The sequence below is a fragment of the Apodemus sylvaticus genome, chromosome 5 (genome assembly GCF_947179515.1).
Source record: "Apodemus sylvaticus chromosome 5, mApoSyl1.1, whole genome shotgun sequence".
Lineage (NCBI taxonomy): Eukaryota > Metazoa > Chordata > Mammalia > Rodentia > Muridae > Apodemus > Apodemus sylvaticus.
In genome coordinates, this window is record NC_067476.1 from 110,987,219 (window position 1) to 110,996,615 (window position 9,397).

Below are 9,397 nucleotides of genomic sequence, written 5' to 3' on the forward strand. Positions count from 1 at the left end.
TTCCCAATAGTGGAGAGTTCATTTGGTACACTTGTACGCTGTGATGTCACATCCTTCCCCAGCCCTAGCCGGGCAGATGAAACTTAAGTTTCCCTGTAATTTAGATGGGATGTGTCTCTTGCCTTAAATGTGCCTTCTCCTGATTACTTGGGAGTCACTAAGAACTCTGCTTCTGTCATTGCAGGTGTTTGTAAACGATTACCGAGAGGCTGAAGACCACCCTCAAATGGTTATCTTACAACTGCTACGCTTCATCTTCCGTCTGGTGTGGAGAAGGCACTGACAGGCAGCCAGGATAAATGGCGGACTTTGCTCTGGCTCAGACTGGGAGGACCCCAGCACTTCCACCTCTTGGTGCTGCGACAGTACGTCTAGTGGTTCTATCCCAGCGAGGTGTGCTGAGCGTGGACAGCGCTCTGCACTGTGTCAGTGTGAACGGAACCTCTGTTCATCACCACATGGCTGAATTTTCAGTAAATATTTGTTGTGAATGTAAAGAAGGGAGGGTTTTTCTCTTTTTAATGTACAGATCCTAGGAACAGAGAAATATGCAAGAGAGGTGTTTACATGTGGCGTGTTAATTTTTTTAACCCACTTTCTTTGATAACTTTTTTTGTTTTGTTTCAGAAAGGAAAGCTTTTTAGCCAATTTATGAATGATTTTTATACTCAAATTCTTAACCCGTTACCTGCTCAGAGGATTACATAACCCTGCAGCAGGAGCTGAGCCAGCTGATTTATAAGGCTGCCTCAGTTTATTTTTAGAAATTACTGTACAGAATTTTTTAAACAGGAAGAGTATGGTGTTGCCTCTCTCCTCTGCCGTGGCCTCTTAGAGTTTCCTTTTGAATTATTACTACCAAAACAGTTCTTATGAAATGCAATGAGTTCAGGTGGCAGAGACTCTGTTCTGGTACGCCACTTCCATTTTGTAAATATTTACCTCCTTAGCTCAGTCGCTCCTGTGGCAGGAATTCACACTTTTCCCACTTCCCCTCGACTCCTCAGACCCCTCCGCCTGTCTCCAAACTGATGCACAGGTTGAGCCCAGGGTGTTTTCAGTTGTATTTGTGTCAGCAAGGGCTAGGGGCTGCCCGGATTGTTCCCAGCTCCATCAATCAAGCTGACTCACAGGAAGGGCTCCTGTGCACTTCGCTTCTCTGTGGTGGGTGTGTTTGTCTCTATCCTGAGAGAATGTGGGCCTACACACCACTTGGCTGGAGCTGTTAGCTCTGCTGGTTGCCGCCTTCACCTTCGCCGCCGCTGCTTTGCTGCGTGTACCAGATGAGCTGGAGCCCACACTTTCTTGGGGATTGGCCAGGCCATTTCAGGAGCAAAGAGCTCAGGTGATCCTTTCCTGGTATGTCATTCTGCCCACCCCAAACGGCCTGTGATTCCTGGATTTCATCTCTATTCCTTTGAGTTAGGGGCTGGCCCTGCTTCATCAGTTTCCATACATAGGAAACCTCCTCCACTGTACCAAGTAAAGCATTTGTCTTCCACAAGATGTCTGCCTGCTTTACTCTCTCCATTTTGTTAATGCTTGGCTCTTGTTGGGCCACTTGTGTCTGGGGTGGGGGTGGGGTGCCCTTTCTTGGTGCCTGCCCTTAGGACCACATGGGCCGGCAGCCACCCATTGGTCAGTTACTTCAAGAGCAGGTGGGACTGGAAGTATAGCCTGGCGGAGGAGTGCTTTCTAATGTATAAAAAGCCCTGTGTCCCATCCCCAGCACCTCTGGAAACAAGCAGCATACCTGTAGGCAGACAGCCAGGGGAGATTCCAAAAGACCAAGAGGAAAGAACATGGGAGGGGTGGGGCAAGTGGCCAGCCCTCTACCTTGTGAGAACTTCTGACATCAGGCAGCTTGCGTAGGGAGGTGTGTGAGTTTCCACACAATCAGCGGTGCCAACGACTGCTTTAGGCCTGTAGAAAGCCAGTGGTTTTCCTTACGTTGTGCAAGTAGAGAAATCCATTCATTCCTACTTTCCTGTGTGTGTGTGTGTGTGGTGTGTGTGTGTGGTGTGTGTGTGTGTGTGTGTAGCCTATATGCTTCTTTCTAGATTGAGATCATCTGATTCCAAATAGTCTTTATAAACGCTGTCCCGGCTTCCTTAGATTTGTAATGGTTTGAAAGCTGTTCTGGCATTCACCTCCTTTCCTGATGTATTGAGCCTGCTCATGGCTTCCCATGAGGCCTATGGTTGTAAGTTGGTGTTAAAAGTGCAACCATGGCTCTGCCACACACACACACACACACACCAAAGACATACTTGGTCCTGGGCCAACTCCCTCCTGGGACCTCTTCTCATGTGCCAGTCTCCCCGACTGGAGCACTTTACTGTCTCAGCCGCGTGGCTCTGTGGTACTGCCAGGGCAGGTGCAGAAGGCTCCCAGAGCCAGGTGCCAGTGTCATGTGTGGTCTCTAAAGCATGCTTACCTCCTGCCTGGGGCTGGCCACTGAAGCAGCTCATAGGGAAATAAGAGATTCTATGAACTGTAGAAGTATTCAAGAACAGGATGCGGCACCCAGAACTTAAACATGACTGGATGTCCCTGTACTGTATCTGTTTCTTAAAGTGCAAACGTCTCCTGCAGACAGTATCCCGGATGCTTACTGTGGATAGATCTTTGTACTTAAATATATTTTCCTTCTTTTTTTGGTAGAACAGAAACTAGATCTCCCTCGTGTGTGTGTGTGTGTGTGTGTGTGTGTGTGTGTGTGTGTGTGTGAGAGAGAGAGAGAGAGAGAGAGAGAGAGTGTGTGTAAACATAATGCGGGTTTTGTGCCTTGACAGCCTCCCCATGTGAGGTTTGTAAATAGTGTCCTGTGACTTCACCTCAAGTTGGAATAAACATACAAAATGGCGTCCCGAGTGATTCTTCAAATTTCCTTTCCAGAAAAGAGTTGATGAATTGGGGGAGGGGGGTCTGAAAAATCAGTTTAAAGTCTCTCTTTATTAAAATATGTAATGGGTAATGTCTGCTTCTCCTGTTTCCTTCCAGTGTTGTATATATTTTGACTATTTATTAGATTAGGAAGTCATGTTTCACTCGTCAACTGAGCCAAATGTCTCTGTGCAATTGTATTCCCTTTACCTTTCTTTGTAAAATATTGTACAGCATAAATGAGTAAAAAAAAAAAAATCACTGTTTTTCCAAACTTCTCATAATTAAGGATTGTAAATACCATAGGTTCTTCTTCTGTGTAATGTGCCCTACTGTTTCATAATGCTGTAACTTGTAGAGATGTTGTATATTTATTTTCCGCTTATTTAATGTCTTAAGTTCTTGAAAGTGTTGACATCCCTATCCCTGACACCCCTGCCATGCCATGCATTGCTTCAGCTCCTGATCAAGGGCACAGTGACTGGTTCTGTTCCCCCAAGGTGGCTTCTGCTTTGGCTTCTGGCATTCAGTGCTTGGATTCTGCTGCCTTTCTGATGAAATGAGTGTTTTGCTGCCGGTGAGATACCCTAGATGCAGTAGCCTGGAAGATTGGACTCTTAAGAAAATACCCATCAAACCCATTTGTAAAGGAGCTGGATTCTGAGAAAAACAGATTTACCAATAAGTTGGACATATCTTTAGAGAAGTATTAGCAGCAGATGGGGAAGATTTTTTTTTCTTTAATTGAAAGAGTATCTTTGACAACTCAGTGTTGAGAGAAATTTAATCCTGCTGCCTCTTGAGGTATTGCTGAAGGGCTTCCTTGGGTAAGAGAAGGGCTGGTGGGACCTGTTTCTAGAGCATTTGCCAAGGCCACCTGTGTCACCAGGACACTCGCTGGCTACTGTCCCCACCTGCTGTGTGCTTCCTATGTTTTGAGGTCTGTGGACTATGCCATTTGGCTCCCACCCCGTCTGCTGCATAAGGCCAGCTCCTGCTTCCCTCAACGGAGGTCCGAGTCCCCACCGGCCCAGGTGTCAAGATGGAAAAGCTCAACGGAAGCTCTAGAGCCATGTGTCTTCATGTAAATGGTTTTGTCCTCCCTGCTGATTTAGCCTGGTGCCTGTGTGTGTCCATCCGCTCAGTATGTCTGTGTGCGGGTCGTGTCCACACGTGTCGCTAAATCAGCGGGGAATCCCCCCCCCCAACAGCATTGCACAAAGCATCCTCAAGTTCCCAGCAAAGTACTTGATCTCCTTCAAATGTGTTTTGTTGTCTAGGTTCTGTGACCACTGGTTTCTGTTCCAAACCTGTCAGGTGTCCTTTAGTGAACAGCACTGATCTGTGTATAGTACTCCACCACTGATGTGTCAGAACCCAGCGTATGTAGCATTGTATTGCAGTTCCCTGGCTTCCTTTATGTTTTGCACTGATGAATTTTGACAGGGTAATTGCCACTGTACCTGTGCAATACTGCTGTAAATAACTGCAGATTTTTTTTTAAGAAACTCAATCTTTTATGTTCTTAATGAATTTTATATAAATAAAACTTGCGACTAGCTTTGGTGAACTGTTTCATTTGTGTTCTTAAAAATGGCCGACAACTGAGGGTGCATGGAGATATTATACCCCTGCCTAATATCAGTCAGAGCACAGAAACTGCGTGTAGCGCTTGTAACGTCTTGCTTGGTAATGAGTCTGTGTAATATATGCAGTTAAAAGCAAACCATGCTGAAGAGTTTTGAAGCAGGTGACAGAACACCCTGCCCACGGAATTAGTCACGGCTCAGTACTTGGGTGGAAAGGTGTTGGGAGGAAGAGGTAGGTCGGGAGAGGACTTGTTCTCTGGTCGGCTTACAGAAGGACTGCTAATCTCTAGGTATAGACTAAATTAGAAGTGAAGAGACACTGAGGCACTGTTGAAGGGATGCAAACTGTAAGGTCCACGTGAATGAGGACAGGATTTAACTGGATCTGAAACTGATACTGAAGAAAAACGCTGAACAGTTTTGTTCGGTTGTTTTGTTTTTTGGATTTGGGTTTTTTTTTTTTTTTTGAGTCAGGGTTTCTCTGTGTAGCCCTGGCTGTCCTGGAACTCACTCTGTAGACCAGGCTAGCCTCAAACTCAAAATCTGCCTGCCTCTGCCTCCCAGAGTGCTGTGATTACAGGCGTGTGCCACCACCGCCCGGCAGCACTGAACAGTTTTAAGCCAGGCATTTATTCATGCTATTAACTAAGCAACACATAAATGGGCCTTTGTAAAATTCATCAACCCATTGCAAAGGAATTGTTGGGGATCCCACTCCCAGGCCTACCCAGGTAGAAGCCTACAATTTTCTAGAGCCTGGGTGTGGGCATGTATGCTCACCTAGGCCGTTTTGCATAAATGATGTAACTACATCCTTTACCTAGCAATGGGTCAAATATTCTTCTGGAGTGGTTCCACTTCACCCTGACTCTGCATGCAGACCCTGAGACAGCACTCTGTCCTGGCTCCCCAGAAGCAGCCACCAGAATGCTCACTCACGCCCTGAGAAAGTGAGTGAGCATCTCAGTGACATGCTCGACTTGCCTGCTGTGTGAGGAGGCAGTGCCCTCCTGATTTAAATCAGACCACCTATCCGCAGTTCCCATGGCCCTATTGGCACTGGTATCCTATTTTGTCTGAAGGGAGCAGACTTATTTTAGCCACTTGTTTCACATTTTCCTAGTAATGATAAACTTGTAATTCATAATGATCCTTCAATCTGTTGCTTCTTTTCTTACTACAGTCTATTGTGAAAAATTTCACACATATGAGAAAGTCCACAGGACTCGGTGGCGGAAACCGCATGACTTCCTAGCTCTCAGGATGCGATATACAAGCATCTACTGACAGTGTTTTCTTTTTGCATATTTCAAAGTTAAACTCCTTCATCAATAAACTCCTTCCTAAATTCAAATACATGCTGCTCATTTTTTTAAACTATCATTAAAGATAAAATTTATACACAATAAAACACAGATTTGGGGCTGAGGAGATAGTGCTGTAGCTAAGAGTGCTTCCGGTTCTTGCAGAGGACCCAAGTTTGCTTCCCAGCACCCATGACAGCAGATCACAATCATCCATAGATCTATTTACTAGGGATCCAATGCTCTTTTCTGGCCTCAGATCTCATTCATACATTTATAACATACATACATACACACACACATACAAACAAATACATATATACACATACACACACATATATACATACATACACACATACATAAACGAATAAAAATAAACATTAAGAAAAAGCACACATATATTAAGCGTGCATTTGTTAAGGATCAGCTACAGGAACAACTATCACCCGTGGACCTCTCAAAAGAGCAGCATCACTGCACTTGAGAACGTTCCTTCCCAGGCAGGGCTGTCCGCACACCGCCCCTGCTGCCCCGAAGGGTGGCCTCTCTTGTTTTTTTCCACTGTAAGTTACTTCTGCCTGCTTCCCACCTTCATGTGAGTGGAATAATCTGGGTCTGGTTCCTTTCGGTCAAGGCAAGTTCCAGAGCTGTGTTGCAAGGCCCAGTGATTGGCAGTTGTCTAATGGACACCTGAATTTTTTGACCTCTGGAAGTGATAATGAGCAAAGTTTCAGTGACTGTTCTCATGCAAAATGCCAGTTACCAACCAAGAAGCCAGATTTCAGTCTCTGATTTCAGTGTTTTGTCCTGCTTGTGACAATCTCTTTATGTCCAAGTTTTAAATATACTTCATTCACATAACCCCATAGTTTGATTTTTCTTCTTAACCCACCTGGAGTTGCTTTTTAGTGGCACACAGTATGACCACCACACACACACAGTGTCTGCCTCCATCTGTCCTGAATCGTCCCCGAAACACTCTAACCTCTCACATGCCGTTCTGTTTCCCTGCTTCCCTCTCTCCTCTCTCCCTCCGATCTTTTTATTCATGTTAGTTACTAGTTTTGTTGTCAGTATTCTTTCTCCCCACCCCACACACACACCTTCTGTTCTATGTGCGAGTCTATGTTAACTTAGGAGCAAGTTGCCATTTCACCTGTCTGTCTTCCAAGGCTTTTGTCCGCAATTCATTAGATGTGGTTTCCTACCCAGTTTCTAAACCTGGAGTCAACATAGCTGAATGTGAGGGTCATGAAAATCTGACAACAGTAAAAGGTTTCTGGATGCTCAGTAGTCAGAAATGAATTTCACAAGAGACACATGAGGAAGGGGGGGGCACCCTGGCACTGCACAGCTTTGTTGGGTCTTGCGACTTTCCTGCAGCCTAACTGCACATCAACATGCCATGCTCTGCTGTACAGTGAGCCCCACCTGAGCAAATGCTACCTCAGCTCATCCCCAGCAGTGCTGCCTAATGCACTTGGTAATTTTGCTTGTCACAGCTTTATCACAAAAAATAAAGTTTAGTTTTTTGTTGTTTTTTTTTTTACCTTTATTCCTTAACATGTAGGTATTGTGAGTGTATCTTTGGAAGGGATGGTGTTAGAATGTTTGATTGGAAAAACGGCCATTCAAGCACCTCTTAGACCATCGGCCTTGTGAAGATGGAGCCATCACTGTCATCAGCTGTCAGAAGCCCACGGAAGTAGGCAATGGATACAGACGTTGTGCTTTCTATGAGAAGCGCATGGCCGCAAAAGTGTGCTGGCTGATGGTCTGGGTGGAGAGTGGAAGGGTTGGTTATGTGGTTGGAATCTGTGATGGGAACAACAAACAGGGTTTCCCAGGATTCAGGGTGTCTTAACTCATGCCACAGTGTGTCTGCTGTTGAGTAAGAGGCATTCTTGTTATAGACCAAGGGAAACTGGAGAAAGGAAACACAAGTCTGTTCTGGGATGCACTGTGAATGCCAATCAGAGTGTGCTCAGCTTGGTTATTATTTTTAAAAAAAAAAAAAAAAAGAGGTGGTAGAGGAGGAGAAGGAGGAGGAGGAAGAACTTCTGGACTGACAGACACTGGACTGATAGACACTATGCCTCTGTGCTTGGGACCCAAAAGAGCTTGCAGAATCTGAAAATTTTTCAGTCTCTCTAAGATGACACCTGCCAATATGTTGTTAGAAAGCCTTAAACAAAGAAGGTCAGAAGCCCAGGACCAAAGCACCCAAAGGATTCAGTCTCTTGTCACTTCATGTGTCCTGCAACATACACATTAACATGTTGCTCTAAAGAAACAACACACTGAGAAAAGTGATAGGGGAAGGTTACAGAACATGCTAAAGTGATAGATAAATAAATAACCAGACATTGAAAAAAGCAGAGTAGGGGCAGGGGGATTGCTGTTTGCGTTGCTGTCTTGAATTCCACACACATGCGCACCCCTTCGCATACTCAAGTGAATTTTGGAGTGGGATTGGGACAATTTCCAACAACTTCATAAATGGCCCTAAATAAACTTCTGCCATTTCGTACTATGTATTTATGCAAGGCAGTGTTCTCAGTGGCCCACCTATGATTGTAAAATCAAAATATCAGTCAACCGAAAAATACTGAAGATGTTCTATAACCTGCAGGATTGGCTATTGAGCCATGATTTAATTCCTTGTGCAAAATCAAATGAGCACATCTCTTAGGATGCAAATTCGGTTTTGTTTTTAATAACCAAGCAGTAGTGGTCCTCAAGAGGCAGAAGAAGGTGGATCTCTGAATTTGAGCCTAACCTAGGCTACAGAGTTAGTTCCAGGACAGTCAGAGAAACCATGTCTCAAAAAACAAATAAAAAACTTATGTGCATCAAGGGTTGTTTTACGTTTCTATGATTCATTGCCAATAAATGATTTGTGCATGTATATTCTATACTTGTTCACCCTGGGTTGTGTAAATATTTCTCCGACATCAAATGATCACAAATGGAAAAGATTTGAGAAGCGTTGGCTAATTCAATACACTTAGATTTTCTTCCTTTAACACCTCCAAGTGCCTTGGCTTATTTGAAGGGTGGGATATGCATTGTCTGGCATCCAGCCCTGTACAGCTCTCTTTATGTGCCTGGTACCCAGTGTCGCTTCTGCCTGTGAAAGTCTCCCTTGCCCGTGGTGCAGCTGGGGACAGGCTCAGAGCCAATCCAACGCTCTTTCCCAGCACTTTGCATCTGGGACAAGTATAGTCTGGAGGACATCACCCAAAAGGCTGCCAGAGGCCTGCTGCCCCCTTCTTGGCTATGATGCCCCGCTACCTAGCCATCAGCAACAGTTTCCTCTTGGTCTGTGCCCGCCCCTCCAGCGAGTTCTCTTTGTGCTCAATTAGCTGAAGTTGGCCTCTGTTGTTGGCAACTGAACTGCTGACTCATTCCTACCTGTCAGGAGGGCTGAATAAAAGGCTTGCAAGAAGTTCTCTACAAACAGTATGAATTCAGAGGGTGTGGGGCAACAAGCTGAGGGTAAAAATGCCCTGTGGGGCAAGACCAACCAGAGCAGGGCTGTTAGGAGTCACAAGGTATGACAAGGGTGTCTAATCTCTGGGCAACTTACACTTGGTCTTTTTCTCCTGCCAACTCTTT

At 45.1% G+C, this 9,397-nt stretch overlaps 1 protein-coding gene across 4 annotated transcripts in view; it reads left to right on the forward strand.

Annotated features, from left to right (window-relative positions):
* The window catches only part of Bcl2l11 (BCL2 like 11), a 36,755-nt gene extending 32,308 nt beyond the window's left edge, over window positions 1-4,447 (forward strand). For all 4 annotated transcript variants that reach the window (XM_052183574.1, XM_052183569.1, XM_052183572.1 and 1 more), the window contains one exon: window positions 185-4,447. In XM_052183574.1, coding sequence (XP_052039534.1) covers window positions 185-283 — 99 coding nt within the window. In that variant the 3' untranslated portion in view covers window positions 284-4,447. The remainder of the gene's footprint in view (window positions 1-184) is intronic.
* The last annotated feature ends 4,950 nt before the right edge of the window (window positions 4,448-9,397 follow it).